We start from the raw sequence: 24,945 nt of genomic DNA, 5'->3' as shown, positions 1-24,945 counted from the left end.
GATTATGGCCATTGCATGAAGTAAACTTTACTGAATAGGGCCGCTGAAGGCGTCCGGCCGTTAAGATGGTCATGGGGTATTACAATAAAGTCAATTTATTGTAGTGGGCCGCCAAAGGCGGCCCGCCGTAAAGAGGGTCGATTATGGCCATTGCATGAAGTAAACCTAATTGGAGTGGGCCGCCAAAGGCGTCTGCCCGCTAAGAGGGTCATGGGTAATACATAAAGTATATTTATTGTATTGGGCCGCCGAAGGCGGCCCGCCGGTAAAGAGGGTCAATCATGGCCATGGCATAAAGTGGACTTTATTGTAGGTATTATGTTTTTGAAAATGTGGTGACCCCCCCTTTCCTACCAGTGAAAAGTGATGACCCCCCCTTCTTGGATTCCAAAATTATGATGACCCCCCTGGATTTTGCCGCCCCCCCCGGCCGTAAAAACTGAACGGTCCCTAAAGGAGGCAGGTTACTCTCCATACAGGGATTATTATTTCGGAGCCAAGTCATTGAATCCTTACGCCTTTGTTTAGTGAGTGATCATAGCACTGTATTTATGTTGACCATATGACCATGATCATCATTTTATGATCACGATCAGACCATTGTCATGTTATGATCATGGTCAGACCATGATCATTGACCATGATCAATCATAATTTGACCATGAAACATAACCTTAAAAGACCATGAAAGATCGTGAACGGTATTGGAACGGTCGATCATTGTCATGACAGCCAGATGAAGGTAGCATGTGGGGTCCTTGAAAACCTAAAACACGAAATTTCCAGTCTTCTGCCTCCGACCACACAGCTTACATTTAATGGACTTAACCTCTTCAAAAGAAATCGAGTTCTGTATGCTGTCCCTCAGCCAGAACCAGCACTCATGAAGTTCCACGACCACATAACATCCCTCTTCAGGGCAGCTGGAGTCAACCTAGCCGGTACCAGGGACGTGTACACACCACACTTGACCATCGTCCGCCCATACCGGTACTTAAAGGAGGCAGGTTACTCTCCATACAGGGATTATTATTTCGGAGCCCAAGTCATTGAATCCTTACGCCTTTGTTTAGTGAGTGATCATAGCACTGTATTTATGTTGACCATATGACCATGATCATCATGTTATGATCACGATCAGACCATTGTCATATTATGATCATGGTCAGACCATGATCATTGACCATGATCAATCATAATTTGACCATGAAACATAACCTTAAAAGACCATGAAAGATCGTGAACGGTATTGGAACGGTCGATCATTGTCATGGTCATTTCATTGACTTTGACGGTAAAACAATCATAGGTTGTTATTATGGTCCATTCAGGTTCATTCGGTGTCGGATATTATGGTCAAATCATAGTCATTCATTTCCAGATCACTGCATTTCATGGTCAGCTTTATATCATCATCGTTCGCATTCACAGTCAAATCATGGTCATTTAAAGTCAGATCACTTGATTTCAAGGTCAGCTTCCCATCACTCAATACCGCAGGAGTTCATTGTCAAATAGATACCCATTCATAAACATATCAGTGTATATCATGGTCAAATGATTTATATTAATAATGAAATTTTATTGCCATATATCTGTATTTTATCACAAGATAAAATGAATCATCATAGCATTTCACAGGATTTCAAAGGTCAGATTACTTTCAATAGGCTTACACTTACTGTCAGTAATTCATGCTAGAATGATCATTTGTGCTCAAAGTCAGGTAGCTTTTTATTTAGGTTGATAAACTTCTGATAATCAGTGGTTCTGTTCATGCACGACCAAACTTGTCTTTTTGAAAAATACTACCTACCGGACATATCCTGTAACACGCTGCTTTATGCTACCTAGTTGCGCTGGTTTATTACACTTTCATGCCAGACTCAATCAAAAGCACAGGTGAGGTAGATGTGTATGGAACACCGTAGCTGTCTTAGGTGGTGCGTTTACATTAGGTGATGTTTTTTAGTCTTTCCATTACGTGGTATAGTCTTGTCATATGTCGTACAGTCTTTTCATCATGTGATATACCGTAGTGTTGTCATTATATTATGTAGTTGTTTGATTGTGTGGTCTAAACCTGTCATTAAGTTGCGTAATCTTTCCACCATGTGACGTAGTCCATTCATTATGCTATTTCGATTATGTCTTTCAATTATGTGATATTAACTTGTATGTATTTATTTTCTATTAGGTGCTATAAACTTCTTATAATGTTACGCAATTCTTCCAGTATTTGGTATAAACTGTCATTAGGTTATATCACAGGGTGCTGTCTAAATGTCCGTCCCCAGGGATGTATAGGTGTTTCGTTGAATTGCTAATGGAGATATATTCTACCAACCTTTGGTGTTTCGGTCTTAACTTAACACTACCATTGACAATCTTGCGTATACGTTTTATCAACTGCTACATCTATTATCAGACCAGTTTGATTGCCTAATTCGCCAAAGCAAGCAAGGTGGTAATTTAGTCTATTATCTGATGAGTTTGAGTGCCTAATTAGCCAAAGTAATCAAGGGTAAATTACTAATCTGTGGACGCTCTCACCAGATTATCACCGGATTAAATTTGACAAAGTCAATAACGAACGCACCAGCAAGGTATCCCTTGATTACTTTGGTTAATTAGGCACTCAAATTCATCAGATAATAGACGCAGCATGTTGATAAAACGTTTACGCAAGATTGTCAGGGCAGTGTTAAGACCGAAACACCAGAGGTTGGTAGAATATATCTTAATTAGCGATACAACGAAACACCTACCCACCCTGGGGAAGGACATGTAGACAACACCCTGTGGTTATATAGTCTTTCCATTATGTGTTATTAACAAAATATTCTCTCAGATCACAAGATACAAACACTGATTCAAGGTAACTAAATCAAATTTAATGTTTGGTAACTGCTTTTACAATTGAATCACAGTTGCAAGTTTGATAGACATGATATAGATGTAGAGCAATATCAGAGCAATTGAAGGTTTCCTAATGTCTATCAGTGTCACTGTCTCATAATCATATATCTATATATATATATATATATATATATATATATATATATATATATATATATATATACATGTATATCTGCAAGTGCGGCATCTTATCGGCACGCTGACATATACATTACGCCAAACAAACAAAATGCGGATTAATTTAAGGTAGTATGCACCTCGAAAGTAAAAGACTTAAACTTTTGCTCAAACTTTCCTTTAGGAATCAGGATCCATTTTTTAGTCCCCACGGACATCGTCCGGGGGGACTTATAGGTTTGGTCATGTCCTTGCGTGTGTGCGTGCGTGCGTCCGTGCGTGCGTGCATGCGTGCGTGCGTCCGTCCGTCCGTCCGTTCACGCAGATATCTCAGAGATGCCTGGAGCGATTTCATTCAAACTTGGTACAAGGATTACTTCATATGTCATACAGATGCACGTCGATTTGTTTTGTGATACGATCCAATATGGCTGCCAGGCGGCCATTTTATTACGATTTTTTCATGTACAGAGCCATAACTCAGGCATGTTTCAACTGATTTTATTCAAAGTTGGTACAAGGACATTGACTAATGTCATAGATATGCACGTCAATTTTTTATGTGATACGATCCAATATGGCCGCTGTGCGGCCATTTTGTTACGATTTTTTCATGTACAGAGCCATTACTCAGGCATGTTTCAACAGATTTTATTCAAAGTTGGTACAAGGACATTGACCAATGTCATAGCTATGCACATAAATTTGTTTTGTGATACGATCCAATATGGCCGCACAGTGGCCATTTTGTTGCAATTTTTTCATGTACAGAGCCGTAACTCAGGCATATCTCAACCGATTTTATTCAAACTTGGTACAAGGACATTGACCTATGTCATGCACATGCACATTGATTGGTTTTGTGATACGATCCAATATGGCCGCACCGTGGCCATTTTGTTGCAATTTTTTCATGTACAGAGCCGTAACTCAGGCATATCTCAACCGATTTTATTCAAACTTGGTACAAGGACATTGACCTATGTCATGCACATGCACATTGATTGGTTTTGTGATGCAATCCAATATGGCTGCTACGCGGCCATTTTGTTATGATTTTTTCATGTACAAGCCATAACTCAGTCATATCTCAACCGATTTTAATCAAATTTGCTACAAGGACATTGACCTATGTCTTACATATGCACATTAATTTGTTTTGTGATACGATCCAATATGGCCACCGTGTGGCAATTTTATTACGATTTTTTCATGTTCTGGACTACAACTCAGACATGTATCAAGCTAATTTATTCAAAAGTGTTTTTATCACAGACCTAATGAAGAGGACTCTATCCTCTCCGAGAACCTGTAATCAAAGTACCCATTAACAAGTGGGGACTGTGTCATCAACGATGACTTGGTTTTTGAAAATCAAGCATGAAAATCGGGGGTCACCCTGCAAATTTTAGTACAGGAGAAACAAACAACCCAAGATTTACCGATATTTCTTCAAAATGGCCGCCATCCCTGTCTTAACTCTATGGAGAAAAATAAAATTTTCGAATTTCGAAAAAGTAAGCCGGTGAAAAGCTTTACAATGAACCCCCACAAGCGGTATATCAGAAAAGAATTGTAAAAATTTGAAGTCCAAATATCTGTCCCCGAGGTGCGTTCTACCTTACTCATGTCTTATTCGTATTCAAACTCTGTTTTTCTTGCCGCTCATTACACCCATGCCGTCGCTTCCGAAGTCGATAAATTGCTAAAAAGAAACGGGGAGAAACTAGCTGTTCATTGCTATTGGCAAAGGCTTTCCTTGAAAGATTTGTTTGCGGTTTTCTAAGTCTTCACTTTGACGCTACTGAAGTAATGTGTCTGTGGAGCAAAGTCGTCGTCGACGACGCTAACATAAATGACTAGTTTCTTCAATTCACCATCGAAATGTCTATGTTTCCTGAAAGGAAACTGGTCAATTGATTTCCACAGAGCTGGTTTACGGCACGCTTTTTAATGACCAACCTAGCATCCAGCATTTCTTCCTCCGTCTGATATGAAGTAAAATATAGGTAGTATTCTGGCCCTGATTGTACATTATCCTTGCAATGTATTCTCTTCCTAGGGTTTCAAATAATTAAAACAGTGATTCGTGTTTCAACATTGACATATCTTCTTTTGCAAGCCAATACACCGACTTCATGACAGATATGATCGTTTTATGATTTTCAGATTCTCCGGAGCCTGTTGTGCTGAAATTTTGCCACAACAAAATTTCCTCATATGTTGATCTGATGTTGAACTGAGAAAGTTTTTCTGTGTTAAACCACAGACGCATTACATTTCTATGTGTCATGGCGTAGCTTGCAGGAAATCGCATACTTCTATCATCAGCCAGAGCGAATACTTGTCTTTCGTCAAACGAGTTTCGTTAAGTTGAAGATGCTGCCTCAATTCTGTCATCGACATTTTCGTCGACGTTCAAATGACTCTGATCAACCGTAGATGCTGGAGTTGCGTCAGGAAATTTGTTGGAAGTCTTCAGAGTATTACAGCTTTTTTCAGTAAATGCGGAAATGAAAACCGTTATAGGCCTCTGGTTTTGTGTATGTTCTCAGTGAGCTTACACTTTTGGAGAGCATGCACATGACTTCAAGTAACCATAACAACGCGATGGTAAACCTTTCAGTGAAAATCGCGTCAAAGCCTAGCTGAAGAAACCCCACGGCAATGTTACATTTTACAAGTATCAGCCAAAACATATCTCGAGTGCTATGGTTTACAGTCGCAGGAATGTCAGTGCGGCGGTCGCTATGCTGCGCCCGAATAAACTTACAACATTTTAAGCCTTCATGAAGTTAACCATGACAATCAAAATATCCCAAGCTCTCAGGGCTCCAGAAAGCATCAGCGTATTACGCTATTACCTATTACGCTGACTTTTGGACTGTCTCTCCTCCCGCATCGAAAAGTTTGAGGGAAATTGATGTGTGCAATGGTGCAGTCTGAGAGGTGTTTCAATTTACTTTGCACCAAAATTGAGTAACCCCCTTCTTTCTCTCCACATTATAAGCAACCCCACCTTGTAGCTGTCAATTTTTTGAGTGACCGCCCCTCAGATTCCTCTGACCCCACAACCCCACAGGCCGTAAATAATGAGGGATCCCTTATATATATATATATATATATATATATATATATATATATATATATATATATATATATATATATATATATATATATATTATCTATCAACGTCAGAAAATTCAAATTGCACATTTTCTGACATATCTGACAATCTCTACTTGTTCCTCGGTAGCTTCCTGTTGTTTTCTGGCTTCCCTTTCTACGGCACGGTGAAATACCCACACCCTGTCAAACATTATGCATATCTCATGATTTACCAGTGAATTTTTTACAAGTTTATAATTCTGGGAATTTCAATGTACTGTAGAAAAAAATGACAATATTACTGAGTAAAACTTGATTCACAGAATAAAAAAGTGAATACAGAAAAATTCATATTCCTTTCCATGTGATGGGAATTAAAGCATGAATTAAATTCATATTGAACACATGGGGGCTATAGCACAGGCTATAGCATGCTATTTCCTTAGCCCGCAAGCCAAAGAAAATAGCATGATTTCCACTTAGCGTCATGAGGGTTGAAAACAGCTGGCACGGCCCAAATATAGACCAGGCAACAATATTGGTTTTGTGACATACCTTCTGTTCATTCTGATGTTTTGTAGAAATTCGTGATATGAGACACAGGTTGACATGTGTGCACTTGGCCACATCCGCCACAGTTGTATGGGGGTTCTTCTTATAACAAAGTAAAACTTTTTGCGCGCCTCGTAATTTAAAGTTTTAAACTTTCCCGCCCAAAATTTTTCAAGGAAATTTTAAACAATTCTCTTTCGAAATCAAGAAAGGGGGTTTCGGCGCAAAATTTGGTACCAGAGAAACAAATCACTCAGTATTTACCGTTTTTGAAATTTAAAATGGTATCCCCTAGTAGAGCGAAAATTTTCAATTTTCACAAAAACAATCCTGCAAAATTTTTATTTGCTCCACGGTTCAAAAAGGAGCTCACACAAGTTAGACCTTAGTAGACCGAAGTAGCAAGTTCCACAAGTGTTATTTTCATGGAGGTTTTGCCAAATGCTCTGTCAACTATTTAATGATAGTTTGTTGTCATTTGGCGTTAGTTTTAGAGTAAACTATATAACACTTTTGTGCCGATAGGAAGACCTACAGCGCAAAGGCTTGTGTTACATTATACGCTGAATTCATGTGCCTACATTACATATAGGGTAGCACAGTGAACATACTATTTTAACATACATTTCGTAAGTGGGATAATTTTAAAATCCACAATGCAGAGAAATGCCATCATTTCACATTTTCCGACCATACATCCTTCAAAAGGACGACAAGATCCATCAACATTGAATGAGACGATTTGTGACTCGTCTTTCTTTAATTTAAGTTATACAATATATATTTACACTACATGTTGGTTATTTAAAACATGTATACAAAAACACTATCATCAACACGCCAGCTTTACTCCCGGTTCAAGCTAGCAAATTGTCTGGGAAATATACACTCTTAACCCGTAGAGCGAGATTTGTTTTACAAAGATATGTTCTCTTGAAAGGCACTTCACCGAAAGAATATTAGCGAAGACTTTCCGGAATTTTGGTTTAATTGCCGTCAATCGCGCAAAGTGAGCAATGCTGCGCATGGCTATGCATATATTAGCATACATTGTGTCATAAATTGTGAATATAAAGAATCAATAGCGCATGTTGAAAAAACACGAAGCAGTTAACCCTTTGCTTGCCAAAATTGTAAGCTTATTAGTTGCTTTTTTCTAAAATGTAACAGAGACAAACATTTTTTCAGATTTTTTCCAAAAATTTGATCAAAAAACTGTTACCAATTAAAAGTGATATCTACTTGGTCCAAAAATTGTCAAAAAAATCATCATTTTGGTAAATCTTGCACTGAGACTTTGGTAGATAATGTTACAGCACTCAAATGGTTAAAAAGATGAGCGTTTAACGCTTGAACGCACGGGCACTCGCAACAATATATGTTACAATACATTTACAGCTAAGTTACGCTGTATTTTCTAAATAATACAGTTTAACAGCATATTAATTTATATTTATGACGGAAAAATATTGCAAACTGTCTTTCTTTGTTTTGTTTTTCAGAATTTTATACATTATTTTCATGATTTCATTTTCAAACCAAAGTTGGTTCGTGTAAATGTGCGAACTGAAGGACATGTATTGAAGTATCATTGCTCGCTGATTTTGACCATGCATACACGTTTTCACGGGTTAAAGAATAAACGAGTGCCTTACTCATAAAATGGCGCCCCCACGAAAAAGTACAAAAAATGCAGTATTTCCTGCACATACACATCGTGATCATAAAGGAAACAAGCATGATGCCATTTACTTGAATGCTCAACTTACGATGGCCAACATTTTGTTGTTGTAATCTTTATTTTTCCGTCACATGATTATTTTTTGAAAATGGCGGGAAATATAAAATGATGTCAAAACTTTTGAATTTACATGCCACTTTCGACACTAATGGCAGTGTGGCACTTATAGCACTTTTTCATATTTTATTCAAAGAAAACTCTTGTTAAACTTAGGATAGTTTTAGATCGGTTTATCAGGCATTCGCAGCTATTGTGGCTTGAAATGCTTTAAATTTTTGAAATACACATGGTAGCTTGGATTCATTTGTATCTCAAATTACGTTCGACATAAGACAAACAGTGCTCAACCAACTATTGCCGAATCCGGGTCTGAATTTGGTCCGATATCGTTAATCCTGACTCCATTAATGGCGGACGCCAAGGATTCAATATCGATTAAAACCATGGTCTATTCCTTAAATTGTGATCGGCGACGTGAAAGGACCGAAGAAGTTTCTACGTGACAAATCGAGTGGACCACGCAAAACAAACAAACAAACAAACCAATTCTAATGTGTTGCGACTGCTCGCGACAGACCCCGGTTATTTTTCATATAGAACTGCTCTTACTGTACAATAAGCTATTCACTGTAGTCGTCCATTACCTTGAAGAAGAAACTCAGAAATGTAAACGCTGTTTGCGTTTTTACCTCGGTTTGAAAAGAATTTGTGTTATTTCTTCGTTTTGTCTTCAATTTAACCACTGAAAAGGCTCTTACATATGTTTCAGACAAAAAAAAGAACTTATACAGTGGTGGGGTCAATACAGGCCAATTGCGTTATAAAGGGATAGGCTTGCATGAAATAACTAGCTTTACGGAACGACTAAGATTGTGAAGGAGTGGAGGTTGTTGGAGAAGAATTACCAAAATGTATGAGGTTTATATCCGACATTGAACTTTTGACGTCGTCTCCGACGGGATCATGTCAGTTTTCAAAAGGCACGGATCTCTGGACTATGAATGTCAAACTATTATCGCCATTATTATTTTACGATTATGATTATTCTGTGAAATCTCCATCCTTGAGAGAAAATGACAACACAGAAACATCCCGATTGATATCTACGCCACTGATGGCGATGTCTGTTTGGGACATTTCACCACAAAGAAGCATCACGCAGAAGTGCTGTACAGAAGGAAAGTTTTTGAATTCATTCATGGTGATTCGTTCAATAATCATTGGTCACAGCGGCAATAATGAATCGTGTTCGTTATTATTTCGATTGATGGTGATTCGTCAAGTAACTATTTATCACAACGAAATCGTGTTCGTCAAAGATTCGATTTATCAAACCTGGGCTGACTTGATGTACGATGATAATTAATCATGATACAGCTTGGGGTCAAAGAGTCAAAACTTTCGACTGTATTACTGCGTATGTCGCTCTTTCATGGACTGGTTTTTCCGCTGTCAGGTACGCTAACCTCTGTGGGTTAATACTTTCTTAGAGTGTTGACGACCTTTGAAAAGATTGGCACAAGTATATAAACAATACCAATGTTTTAGTGTTTCGTTCCGAATATCTGTCGAGATCGTCTGAACGTTATTAAGCTCCTGTAAATGGTCCTCAAAACAATTATAAGTGTTTGAATTGTACTTACAGTTGAATGTAAACATGATAAAGGCACCTTAGTATTCCTTGGTTTGGAAAGAAATGCGTTTACACGAATTTCTCGATAAATCTCACGCTAAGTCCCATTCATCAAGCCCTCAAGTTTAAACAGCGATGGTCTTAGTAGATACTGCACATCACACCGGCAGAGAACATAATACAGTTACCCGATTATACAGCTGTTGGTCTCATTGGCCATAATACATTGAATTTTATTGCTCAACAGGAATATATCATCTCCACTAACAAAACTATAAAATACGTATCGATGCTTTCCTGGCCGAAATAATTACGGGGATATTCTGTTCGCGAACGAGGTATCATGTTGCTAGGGATCGGAATCTGGCTTTAATTTTCTGTTTGTCTTGAAACCTATATTCGTTGTCCTACATGGGGAGAGGCAACAGATTGTCGGTTGCGGAATCCATGGATGCTCCAGAGAAGATGGTACCCTGGAGTGAGGCCGTGCCCACATGCCAATGACTTCGTTGGCATCGGTACGAATAATCCTGTAGAAAAGATTCCAGTTCCTTCTCCCTGGAGATTTCTACTGTGACATGAATATCATAGAGTGTTAAATCATCATTGATAAATCATAAAAATCATTAAAAGACCTGTCATAACCATATAGTGATATTTTATAAAACCGGATTAAAAAATAACGACATCCGTAGCTTAAAGCCGGTATAAGTATTACGTTGAGGGAATTATTCCCCGTATCATATATTGCCGTTGATACTCGTGGTTCAAGTTCAGACGACACAAATGCTTTCTAACAAACACTCCTGACTTGAATTGTGCAGGTTCTCGATTATCTTCCCACGGGTCGTTTAAAATATATGCAGATATCATCACTGATTCATTTCACTTCTACGAACAAACGATATAGGTGCACCGTTCGTGATTATTCCCTGCACGCTACCGTTTCTACGAAGGCAGCGGAGGCTGCTGGCGAACGCCGACCTGAAGTCCTGTCTTGTGATTGAGTATATTATAGGATTGCAACACGAGTTGGAGAAGGCGAGCAGTGCCGCTATTGTGTTTATCCAGACTCCAACGACAAAATTGTCAACGTAGACAGCTTTCAATACTTTTGTGATACAAAATGGTGTCAAGCAGAAGAAAAACACTGCCACCATCGTCACGATAGGTTCGTACAGCTTTACCCTTTCGCCTTGGTTGTTTCCTGTCATTATTGTTGGTGGTCCTTTTTCGTTTGTTTCTAGTATTTTGGTTCGACACATCTTCCTCCGACCTTTCCGAAGTACACGCGGTGTTTTCATGTTGTGCATCGACGTCTCCGTTGATTGCGATAGACTGAGCGACCTGGTCGATTTCCGCCTGGATGCGTCGTGTCTGTCTCCGCGCGACCCTGTAGATCCCGGCGTAAGCGAACGACATAACGATGGCGGGAACGCAGAAGCAGACGGCAAACGCCGTCAGAGTGTAGGCAACAACCTGTCGAGTGTTTGCCTCCCAGTTTATGGCGCAGATAGCCTCAAGGTTGTCATACCACACCCATTGCATGAACACTGGCGGTGATGCGAAGATGAATCCCAAAAACCACGTGCAAGCCAGCGCTACACACGCCCTGGTATTGGTGACAATCGCCGTATACCGGAATGGCTGAACGACAGCGAAATAGCGATCCAGCGAAACAAGCCCTAACGTCCACATCGACACAATAATGAAGCAATAGTTCAAAAAACATACGCCATCGCACCAATACTCCGAGAGGACCCATCTATTTGTGAACAGTGATATGAACGTGGCTGGCATAACCAAGACGGCGTTGAAAAAGTCCGTCATGGCTAAATTCACGATGAAAATGTTCGAGACTTGGCTGCGGAGTGTACTGCTCCTGTAGACGGCCACGCAGACCAGAGTGTTCCCGAATATGGCACTCAAAATGATGATACCAAGGAGCGAGCACAAAGCTACGATTTCTGCAACCGACCTCGCCGACTCCGTCATGTTCGTTGAATTCGTAAGCCTGAAAGAATGAGCATGTCAGATTCAGTTAAGCCCGTCAATGCTATCACCAGCTTTCATATATTAAATGTGATTCAACGGCTTGACAGAACAGCTTGCAAATTATCATAAACAATGCTGGTTATTTGCGTTCTGTGCAGTAGTGCTACCTGGTCATAAATTGTCAAATTAATTAATCGCATGCATAAAATGAACTGATCATTAGCAGAAAATAAAAACGCAAGAATGACACGAGCATTAATGAAAATTTACCGATGGCAAAACTGGACTTGCTGACGACAACAAGTGGTTCAGAGCGTGTTTTCAGGAATTCGAAATCCGTTGTGTTTACTTGCGGGTGCATTAAGAGATCTGATTTAAAAAGAAAACCATGAGGTCGGAAAATGCGGTTGATAAATCATAGATGCGTATTGCACTTGCGCGTTTTCGATATTACCTTCAGCTGATGGGCAAACGATGTTTATCGCAGTGACGCACCATATGTCACGTCGCGTAAATAGGCCATTAAAACTGCTCTCGGCTACAAACACGGATGCCAACACTGTCCGCTCCGTCTCGATGGAACCGGGATTCCTTCTCGAAAACTCATTTTGTGGCCCTGAAAGTAAAAGTAATTGACATAGTGACAATGTCACCGACAACGAAAGAGGTGGCACTGTGGTACACGGTTACTCTACCGTGCTATGGTAGCAACGATCAGAAATCAACAGGTTTCACTGCCTGGACGAAATGAACCTTTGCTGTGGAACCAGCGCACTCTACTCTGTGAACGCATTGCATCACGGCCGTTGTCGATAGGCAGAGCACATGGAGCCCCGGACAAACTCTGGTTGTTATCTGAGCTTGGGCGGAATGTTGTAGGCAATTACCTAGCCTTGAGTAATCATTTCGATCGGAGCGATTATGAAGTACAGCCGCAGAATAATGAAACTATTCATGGCATACAGAGCCTCCCGCACATTGTAATCTTCAATTTTCATTGTTGCAATTATCGGATTAAAGAAAATGATCCCCTCGATCAGCGGTTGACGATGGCCAAAAAGTGACGGGCAAAACAGGTGTGCCTCATATACATGAAACACAGATTGCGTTTTGGCATAGTCAGTTCCCCCCTCCACTGTCTATGGTTTTGGCAAACAACTTCACACATTTCAAAGCAAAGCACAGTAACAAACAAGTTGGTATGAAATGTACGTAGCACATGGTACATAATCCCTTTCTTGTGAAGTTAAACTTGAACCTCGGCCCGCATTGAGTGCTATTATAGTTCTAATGACATGATCTGCTTTCAAAATTTAACTGAGAATATAAGGGTGCCATGATCGTTTCTCGTTAACGGAGCGACGTATAATGAAGTTATATAAATGTAAAATTACAATTAGCGCCTAATTGAGATAAAATTGCATTCGTTACACTTGGGAGTTCTCTCTCTCCAGGTAAAGCCTTCTCGGGCCAAGCATAACGTCCCCTATTTTCACTTCATTGAGAAAAATACTCGGCAAACACAGGTGAAACCAAGCTTTGGGCCAAACTGATCACATTCATCTTGTTTCCTCGAAGCCTTGCCCTTCCTGCTTCACGAACTGATTGCGTCATCCAGCGAGACATGGAACCATTCATGGATGAAACATAAAACAAACGCAGCTTTGCTAGAGACCGTATGTGCAATCAAATGTAAAGTGACGATGATACTAACTTTTGATAATATTCATCGCAGAGTTTGTTCTGGAAAAATGAGTACAATTTCTTCCCCTCCCCCTCCTATATTTTACTGAAAGCACAAAGAACAGGGAATGCCAACACTATGCATTGCCTACAATTTGCATTATTATTTTTTTTTAAAAATCCGCAATGATATTCTGTTTGTTTTTTATGTTTTTCTATTGGGGTTCAATAACAGTAAAAGGTATACACGACACAATACATCTAGGACTATCAAGTTACGTTTTTCAAATTCCCTCATAAACCTCACCATCCAGTTGTCACGCGGGAGGTTTATAGCGGGGGAATATAATTGGGGGAATTTCACATATATCATCTCAGTTTTGCATAGGGTCCTGGTGGATATTCTTCAAACAAACATTCCGTTTTGCAGTATGAGCATTCAACTTGTTTTTCCTGACAGCGATTCAATAGTCAGGTTTTTGTACTGAGTGTACAAGTCTTTTAAAATACATAAACTCGATATTATCCTTTATTACATCGGTAGGACTAGATGCACCTCCTGCCAAGAAGAAGTAGAAGAACGAAATTCGGTTGACAGCAATAACAGGCTGTGTTGATACTAGTCAAGCGTTTCTAAATCGATATGAATTGAGGTGTGACTGACTGAACAAGAAACCGTTTCTATGAACTGAAGGTAACACGAAATGCATCAAACTTTATAGCTGATGAACTTTAAACGCGTGGAGAGCATGCAACCGGTACCGTAGTTTACAGAAAACATGAAACAGCATCCACACTGTCATGAATAAATTACTCTCCACGAACATGCTGAGGGATAGTTCGGGGGAAATACACAGCACATCTTTCTCTGACATCGACCAACACGCTCTAAAAAGAATATGACAACAGAGTATTTTTAAGCTCGAGTAAATGAATAAAGAAGTAACGATGCAGTTTCCTGATTTCCATGGGCTCCGTGTGTTTTACATATCAAAATCTCTTCAACGAGTTCGTTGAACTCATCACTCAAACGTTGGTCGAATAGTCACACAATGACTTTGAATCTCCGGCCATCTGTCACTAAAATCCCTCGATACTTGTCAAGACTTTGTTTGCGCCTTGCCCGACTCTGTTTCGAGGGTCTGAATATGAGTTTGATTATTGATGCTGTAGAGGAAAGCAGCTGGGCTCTGAAACTCTTACTAGTATGAAAGAATCGATATGTTGATATGAGGAGAAACAGAAAGTATGATAGATAGACAGTTTTACAATCATACATCTGAGTGTGGTCGTGTTAGTAACGAGTTAAAGATCAGCCGACACAAATCTTCAATTACAAATGTCAGTCCCCGGATTTTGTCGGCTCATCTCCGCACATAATGACTGAGCGTTAGTAAGCTTATGTAAGTCTACAATGTAAAAGCCTGTTATTTTGCAGTCAAACATTTTTAATACATGTAGTATTGGTTTAAAGTAAAATGCGCCTCGGGGACAGCTGTTCGGAGTTACAAATTTGTTCAATACTACTGTGGTCTATCACTTGTGAGGCTCATTTTAAAGAACTTGGAGTAGGAAAAATGTTTACCTCCTCAGTTTTTCAAAACTTGAAAATTTAATCTTCCCCGACGATTGAATACAGGGATGGCGGCCATTTTTAATTTCAAATATCGGTAAATATTAGGTAATTTGTTTCTCTAGTGCCAAAAATTGCACGGTAACCCCTTATCTTTGTTCTTGATCAGTAAGAGTATGGTTGAACGTTTGATTGAAGAAGCTTGAGCAAAAGTTTAAGTTTTTCACTTTCGAGGCGCTTAGTTCTTTAATATCGAACTCCCGCCAATTTGCAGTGATTGGGTTTGAGCACAGAGAGCACCTGTGGACACAGCCGCTCAATGATTGATAAGCGTGTAGGTTCTTCACACGGCTCTGAATTAATGACCTGTCATTACATTTGAAGTTGAATAGTCAGAAAAATGGAAATACACAATGGAGACCTTACACTTTGGTCAGAAGCTTGTAAACATCACTTGATCATCATGTTTACAAGATTCTGACCAAACGTTAAGGTTTCCATCATAAACCCACAACAACGACTAGTATTTCAGACTAATACCACGAATATGATCAAATATGAGCAATTTTAATATGAAATTGATCTCACTGACTGATCCCAGTAAATGACAACATGGCGATTGGACGATCAATACTAATTTACATAAGAATAAAAGATAAACCATAAAAAGGCGTCTCAAAAATGTTGATTGTATTCTTCTCATTTTTAATTACTTCATGCATGTAGATTTCATTTTTTGTTGACAAAATCTTAAGACGTACTAGCGTAGACACACAATTATGGCTAACAAATTCTGGAAGGTCAATTTCTGTGGCTGATTTCTCGGGCGAACAACTTGTCACGTGTACTTACATTAGACAGAAAATGGCGTCGCTTCTTACTACACAATCAGCGGTTATGTACGTTTTCCTCGACTTCATTCGTCACCATGGTAATTATAAATCAAAAGTACACATGAAAATGTCCTCTATGTACGTCAGGTTTCGGCATGACCATAAACTGTCCCAAATTTCAAACCACGTGATATTAAGATAGATTATTATGAGTGTCGCGTATGTCCCTGTGCGCAAAATAGGAGCCATTACGTACTGTCGTGCCAGAAATGAACATATAACTAATTCAGGATTGAAAAGAGGTGAAATATGTACACTCGTGCCTACTCTTACGGCAGATATTGAAACAAGCAAGTCATGGTTTTGGTTATAATTTCGTCTCAGCGGAAGCTAACACTTCGAAAGACGATAACTAAGCTACACGCGATGATATTTTCATTTGTTTAGAATAAAAAGTGCGAATGTTCTTTATGCAAAGATGCAATTTGCGCAAAATTGTTTTTGTGTGTGTCTCTATACGACCCATTGTGATTGTCATTGACTTATTTCTGTACAAGTTAAATTTAAATTAGAAAACCCAACACTTTCATGTACTAAATAATTATTCATCTGTTAAGTTTACATTTTACATATAAAAAAGTGGGGGTTTATAAATTTTAACGACGACAATAGACAGTGGTGGGCTTACGGTTTAAATTGCCCGGCAAAAACAAATGGTCACGTGACCAAGGGTATTATGAATTAACCAACCCATGGACTGTCGACAGATCCTCCCATTTATATCCCCACGGGCTCAAGGAAAAATAATAGAAGCTACAAGTCCCTAAAACACCTTTTTTACTTTGTGTCCAAGGGTTGATGTCTACTTCTGTTCATCCGTGCTGTGCAAGTTTCTTTGCAGTTACGGTGCTTGTGTACTATGGTATCATACTCACTTAATTAAGTGAACAAATTGGTATCAACACGACTTTAGAATACATTTGTAAATAATCAAACTGAGACTTTCCCCTGGGAAATCACGAACGTACAGATAAAATAAGTGCCACCAATCATTTTTACAATTCACATGTTTCAAATAACCAATGACCCATGGTGCCACATCTCGTGTGTCTGTGTATATATTTCAGTTCACCTTTACTGTCAACATCTTAAGTACCACTATCCAGGTAACCTTATGCATCATGTTAAGCACTGTCTGTTGACATAATTTGTATCATTTTCATTGATTTGTTTTAGACAAAGTCATCGTTGCAAGAACCATCGCATATCTTGAAACTTTGGAGAAATAAGACTTCAATGAATAGTGTGAGACAGCTTGCCGAAGGAGACAAAGTTGTTGGTTTATTGGATGTCGTTTGCCTCACTTTGGCTCCTCTGTATAACCAAAGGATGGAATGGCACAATGAAATTCTACACAAGTTCGCGGGAATGTCGAGTACAAAAGGATATACAACAAATGTGTCTTTTGAAAGACATACGTCAATCATGATGGTTTTGTATGATCGATGCTGTTGATGCTGGAGAGACCTGTTTTAATATGACGAGGCCGCTGCTTTCGTGAGCACCGTTATATATGCACAGATGCATCTTCGAAACTTTGTACTTCTGCACCAAATTTGATCAAACACACAAGGCTATAAATATGAAAGCTAAGTCTTTTGACAGACATACGTCAAGGGTTTATTTGAATGATGCTTTCGATAGTTGAGAGACCCAATTAAAAAGACACACAGCTGTTGCTGTGGTGCGAGATTTATACTGACCGTCTTATTTCAGTGTTGGAGATAGGTTGGAAATAGCGGCCTCTTCTATTTACTGACGTTGTTCCTGCCTGAAAGTTCGTCAAATGTTTCATCTAGCATGCGTTGACATTGCAACAATGGGGATAATACAATCTTTTTCTGTTCTACACGCTTCAGTCAATGGGTGACTACACACAAGTTATAACGTTGTCATTTTGCATGTGCTGTAGGGTGCAGTGAGTAGGAAAAATATGATGAGAAAAACTTGTGTACCCGTCTTACTTTCTAACGAACATCGTTTACAAAATTATACTCCATACCCCGTTTGATGATGTGCAATTTTAACCCGGTCCGAAGTATGTCCTATGACAAAGTTCACCCTCAAACACGTAGAGCGCTTACTAAGACTAAAGCATTGCTATTCCCAGCAGCATAGACTTCAAAAATTAAAAACTTTTAGAATGTGTTGCTGACCATACAATTGAATTACATGTTGATACAGTTCTCAAAAGCACCATGAAAAACTGCTGAGTCAGCATTTTTCGCTTCTTCTTTTGTACGGAAAGGAATATTCTTGCCATTTTATTCCGAAATCAATCACGGTGACAACACTTTCTAATTCTAAGATAAGGCTTTTGTGTGTTGACAAGCTAAATACTGCTAGTTTTCAATCAGGTTCGAACTCACAACTCGAATATGGCATCCATCACTTAGCGGAGAAGCAAAAGACAGAACCGCTCGACCAAATAAACACAGAGTATTTCAACGTAATCAGGGGAGTAGTACAAAAAGCTTTATTTCACAAACGGAACACATGATGGGAAATACACCGAAGATTGCAACTAATGGCGCTGTAATCAATATGAATTTGCATCAACGCGCAGTTTGGGTTGGCTTCGCATTGTAAAATGCATCGGAATTTTGAAAAAGTAATAAAAGTGAGCGCATATATCAAAAAGGACCAAAATAACAGATTAGTATTGGCAATGTTACAAAGTTTAACAACTTTATGCAAATATAGGAATGGAAAAATCCCTGGACTGCGTAAAATTTCAGTTCAATTACAACTACGGGGACCACTTTGAAGTCAGGGACCACTTAGAGGTCTTCACACCCCCATGCAGTCTTCTCGTATACAAATCGCTACACCGACTTGCCCCCCCCCCCCCATCTCACTGAACTCATCAATATTAAATGTCCTACTAGATCACTGCGTTCAAGTCACGGCCTCACACTTAAAGTATCAAGAACTAGACTCAAATCCTATGGAGATCGCTCCTTCAGTTACGCCGCTGCAATCCTATGGAACCAGCCACCTATCACTATCCGTACTGCTCCCAGTATCACCATTTTCAAATCCAGACTCAGAACATTATTTTTCCAGAAAGCCTATATGTGTTTTCCACTCATTGTTCAGCGCCAGTGAGCACTTTATCATAGTGGATACCAGGCGCTATACAAATCTTACTTATACTTATTAATTTGTTGGGTTTTTTGACCTGCTAATATAGTCTGTCAAAAAATGAGTAACATGTTAGATCTAGGCTAAAACCACGTTCATCTTGATACAAACAGGACAGCAATGGTCCATTTAAATATACTCTCTCACAGCCCCTCCTAGGCTATACACTGTCTCTGATGTAACCTGGCTCACTCGCCGGCTGCGCCGGCTTGTGCTGAGCAAGCCCACTATGGTAGGTACGGGTAACCAGCAAGGGGCTGTGAGAAAGTTTAATTCATAAAGTGCAGTCTCAGAGAAAAGATTCTAAAAGCAGGATATCGTGGGCGTGGTGTGTGAGCTAAAATTGTGCAATGTAATTTGTTTTTATTATAGATCTGCCATTCTTAAATCCAATGCAATTACTTTCCACTTTGTGACAATGATGTGCGACTCATGGGGATTCTGATGCTAGGCGACAGTTGCTGGGGGAATACGTAATACCCACTAAAACATTTATTATGTATAATTCAAGCGTTAGGTAATTTAGTGTTACCCAGGGCGTACTGATTGCCAGTAGCATCTGACCGTGCAAAGCCACGGTTATGCAAATCAGTTCAGCAAATCAATAGGATGAATACGCGATGCCGAATCCTGGAGAAAATACCAGAAGTTTCGAATTATTTACCCAAGATACCCATTCATGTCCCTGAGCATGGATTTGGACTGCCACTAAAGCTATAGCCTCAATGGTTTAAATATCAAAATAGAGCATTAGGCCTTATTCGCACAAATTTGAACATGTGTCAGGATTTGTCTCAATAAAAATAACGCATTTGTGGTCAACACCAACTTCGCGCCAATGGAATCAATACATTCACATCTTTATGATCCGATGACGTGGAACACAAATATTGCGTTAATGGTACTAAATGAAGCGTGCACATCGTACTATTTAGTGTTGCCTCAAGGCGTTAGGAAAAGAAACAGCCCTTGTCGATTTCCTATTTCAGTGTACCGTTTCCAGTGTATTTTCTGTGTTTCGGTGATCATATATGTCTCCGCTAATAATATGGATTTGCTGCGGTTGGTGAGCGGCGAACCAGTATAGGCCTATATGTACCAACAAGCTCTACAGGTAATATTCTGCTCAGTCTCGCGAGCTTATCGGACAGGGCGTGATTTCTTGTCGGTCAGTGACCATGATATACCGCAGAATCCGAGGTATTGGACTATACTCACTTTTTTGAATCGCTAACTTTCGATACGCAAACTGGAAAAATAATTTGCATAAATGAATTGTAGTCTGTCGCGCTTCAAGCATTAGATGGCAGTTGTCAGGTGGTTGCTGCCAAGAAGTTGATTTTCGTTAAATTGATGTCTTTGATTCTCCTTTGAAGATGAATCGCTGGCCCCCGATATGCAAACTAGCAAAATAATTCGCACAGACTAATAGTCGCCTGTCCGCTACAAGCATCAAATGGCAGTTGTCAGGTGATTGCTGTCGAGAAGTTAATTTTCTTTAAATTGATGACTTTGAAACTCATTAAAAAGTTAGATGTGCGTTAAACTTTAAATCACAAATATGTCACTGCAGCTAAAAACGTGAACGTGACAGGAACGTTTCATAAAACCCTTACAGACAATTTTACCGCAGCTCGTGCCTGTGGGAAGGCTGCAAAATTTCATATCGAAATGTGCGAGACGAAAAACTACTCTTACTTTCTTGAAAGGCGTGTTTGCCAGCTTTTTATTCCTTTGTGTTCGGCAGTAGGCCTAAGTGGGTATAAAGGAGAGTTTGAATGAAATTGTAATCATCGGAAACAGATTTCGCATCATTTTAAAAATTGTGCTCGGAGTCATCCATGAAGTCTTGCTCACCGTTTCACAATAGTAAAGTGATAGTTTGTCAGAAACCTAATGCGAAAACGAAAACGTTAAAAAGTATCACAGATTCATTTTAAATATTGATTTTAAAGAGTTTGTAAAAAAATGCTGGTGGGCAGGAACAATGACAAAAGATGTATGCGGATACATTTCAGTTTTAAAGGTCTTTGGAGAATATTAATCAACTTGAAAGGAGATCTTTTCTACTCAACATTCGATGAAGAATCCTTCATGAGAGGTCTGTTAACGTCCATGTCTCGTCTCACCATCTGCAAGGTCAAATGCTCTTATCTATGCAAGTTTGTCCGCCACCGAATCGATTTCAAACAGACTACCACTCTTTCTTTGTTATAACATCTTCCATTATATCTTATACGAGTAGCATTTCCTCTCCTTATTCTTTTTCTCAGTAAATTAAAGTATATTGAAAAACAAGCATTGCAAATAAAAGGCAGCGTATACGTTCATGCAATGTTATTAGCCAGTTTTCAACGGTAACACTGCACACGACACGCATATTACAGGCTCTATATGAAAGGTAGAGTTGCTCCAAGTCTTCGGGCATTTATTATCATAACAGAATAAATTGCAGGAATAAACTTCAGACGACTGTCACGCTGGCGCTTAGATCGTTGAGTGAACGCCATTGCCAGCCATGCAGTAATCTGCCGAGGAAAGCCAGGCGACTGGGGGCCAGTCTATATGAAAAAGTTAAACACGGGCATTATGACATTATTTTGGGATGGAATAAGAATAATTTGTACTGCACAGTGAAAATAAACACAGACAAGGGATAGGATCCAGATAACAATATCGTTTAACACGATGAAATCCACGCAATTGAATTCTAGTTTGGTCACCAAATAGTCGTTCTTAAGTATCATGTATCTATTCAGCGGACTATTAATCAGGCTTTTCTACAGGCGACTCACCTGCGCTGTTTCTTTCAAAATGTCACGCGATCTAAATTAAGCTTTTTCACTGCGGTTACTAGGGATTTTGCAGACACAGTGGGAATTTCAGAGATGTTTTATCGTGGTGCAAGGACACCACCTTCAGATTTTTATCGGGAAAGTTTGGATGTTGCGGCAAACTACAGTTTCTCTGCAAACTGTGGAGCATCCCTCCGAGAAGCCCGATCCACCGAGGACGATTTTGTCGACGACGACAACTTTCGTAGGGCCATTTGTCGTAGTCTTGATGGTGGCGATCGGGTTTCATGTCGTCTTCGTTGTCCCTACGAATAATCGTGCTCTCCATTACATTGAACAGGTGTAGTGCTGCTAACGATAATTTTGAGTCTAAAGAGCGTGCATAGGCAACGGGTATTAAATTGGCCAGCGCTGCCGGGACGAACTTGCCGCAATTTTTACCCAGAAGGAATGACGCGAATCTCCGCATTCCAAATAATAATCCTTTTTCAATCTATCCTTCAGGTGTTTTGTAACCAGTCGTTTCCTGAGGATTAAAAGCATAGCCGTAATTACTTTCCATCTGGCCGTAGCATCTCACGCGTTCACCCGAGCGTAATTATTTCCTGGCAACAAGCTCATTACTCTTCGGCAGTTTTCGTCAATCATAGATTCTCGCACCGAGATAAAGCTATTGGCGGTTCGTTAGAAAGGTCGTGCGAATGGTACCGCAGTGGCTTTTCTCAATTCGGCATCAGTGTCGACTACATAACATTTCCTTACTTGTTTGTTTTAGGTGGCAATGGAATTATTCAAACTAGTATCAGACCATGTGCTTTGAAAATCACCTTTTGTAACACTAATAGTATAATTCCACTCATATATTTCCATATTAAGAGGCCCTTCGGGTGCGCATGCTTAGGTTGTCATGTCACAATGATCATTTCGATAAAAACGCAAAAGCAATCATTCACTGAGTATAGTGACAACAAAACGTTCAAGACACTTTTATGGTATTCGAGTTGCTATGTGGTTTTAGAGGATATCCATAATGTCCCTTCGTTTTGTCTCTAAACTGAAGCAGCTGCCCCTTCGGCTGTTTTTGCCCCTGTCTAACTATAGCAATATTAGCAAAGCTTTGCTATCTCGCTGGATGTCGGGTATGGGTGTGTTCAAGTGTCGTACTATACTGCCCCCCGCCAGCTGCCTGGCTTTTCTCGGCAGATGAGTTGTGGGCCAAGGCGTTCACCCAACGATCTACGCAACAGCCTCGCCATTAGCGCGTCGGTCTGCTGATTTTTAATCCTTCAATTTAGTATATTTTTTGATACTTATATGCCCTCAGACTTGGAGCAAGTCGAGTGTCGTACATGTGCGCTGCTGCTGAGGTGTGAGACCATAGGGTATTGCAAGCAATGTCCGTCTAGCAGTTATAATCAATAAGTGTCATGTATTAATCTAATTTTATTATACAAGCCTTACCTGTATCGTGTGCACGTGTGCCTATTACTTTGCCCTAGCTATCTCTGTATAGTATTTCAAAGAAAACGATCCATATCTGTTAATTGCCCTCCCTAATTCTCTCTATTAGTTTTTTCTATCGATCACGAACGAGGAGGATTATCTCCATGACTATATAACTTGTTAGCAGCTCATAAGATAAAAGGCATTTTTTACGTTATGATCTGCTAACGAATCATTTGGTCAGGGCGATAAGCAGTTCTACAATTGCATATTAGGTAGTACAGGGCATCTAACAGAGTTTGTTCGTACAAAAACACCTGTTCCTATATAAAGCGATTACTTGCCAGAACGTGCGGGTATGCAGTTTATTCTAATTTAGAGGGTGGGGAATTTCTTTCTACTGCTCTGAGGGCTACCAGAAAAAAAGGCCAAATATAATTGGGCAGGCACGGAATGTTATTCGGTTGGCAAAGAGATGGCGCTGGGAACTTTTGTAGAGAGTTGAGGACAGTGGATATATATTTTTATGTGAACAAGGGAAGCGCAGAGAACTGTCGGGAAGTGGAAAAATTTATGAATAGACGCGAAAATTTTGAAATAGTAGCGAAAAACATACAAATTAGCTATTTTTCCTTTCCAAAATTTCATTGCCTTCAAAATATGTCTAAAAAGCACACTTTCATTTAAAGCACCTTAATAGTCACAATATAATTTCTCGACATTGGCTGGTAGGCTGCCAACAACAAGTTCGTCATAAAGTTGCAAGTAAAACAAGTCATAGATGCTCATCGCAGAAATCATTACATGTTACCGACACGACAATCAGGCCCCTGGCCTTTTCCCCACTGTCCAGACATACAATCTAGATTTAATTTAGATCATAACTTCGATATCAATATCATGTGCTTCAAATACCTCATTCAAGAGTAAAAAGTTGAAAAAAGTCATAAAAAATCTTCCGTATCGATGGGTATATTAAAAGTAAACGAGGGAGTGAACTTGCCATCCGTTATGAGGGCGTGAATGGCACTTTTTTGCTCACGTCTTCACACACGTGAGCATAAGTCGCAGAGATGTCTGTCTATGTGTCTGTCTGTCTGTCTGTCTGTTGGTCCGATATCTCAAAAACAGCTGATCAGATCACAATCAAATCTGGTACATAGATTCAGTTAGCAACTGGCAAGAACTGATTAGTTTTTGGTGGGTGTGGCTTGCATACTTTTTGCTCATTTGCATAATTAATGATTTTAGAAAAAAAGGATATACATTAAAAACAACTGCACACAATTTGGTGAGATTTGCTACAAATGTTGATCACACCAAGATATATCAGCAGTGGGAACCATTAA

The 24,945-nt window shown here is 39.5% G+C and overlaps 1 protein-coding gene across 1 annotated transcript in view; it reads right to left on the bottom strand.

Annotated features, from left to right (window-relative positions):
* Positions 1–7,460: 7,460 nt before the first annotated feature.
* The window catches only part of LOC139151798 (D(1C) dopamine receptor-like), a 30,990-nt gene continuing 13,505 nt past the window's right edge, over positions 7,461–24,945 (bottom strand). The window contains exons 2-3 of the mRNA XM_070724790.1: positions 12,520–12,681; positions 7,461–12,084 (exon numbers count right to left, since the gene is read on the bottom strand). Coding sequence (XP_070580891.1) covers positions 11,160–12,065 — 906 coding nt within the window. The 5' untranslated portion in view covers positions 12,066–12,084; positions 12,520–12,681 and the 3' untranslated portion in view covers positions 7,461–11,159. The remainder of the gene's footprint in view (positions 12,085–12,519; positions 12,682–24,945) is intronic.

The sequence above is a fragment of the Ptychodera flava genome, chromosome 15 (genome assembly GCF_041260155.1).
Source record: "Ptychodera flava strain L36383 chromosome 15, AS_Pfla_20210202, whole genome shotgun sequence".
In the NCBI taxonomy this organism is placed as follows: Eukaryota; Metazoa; Hemichordata; class Enteropneusta; family Ptychoderidae; genus Ptychodera; species Ptychodera flava.
This window is presented reverse-complemented; position numbering and strand designations above follow the sequence as displayed.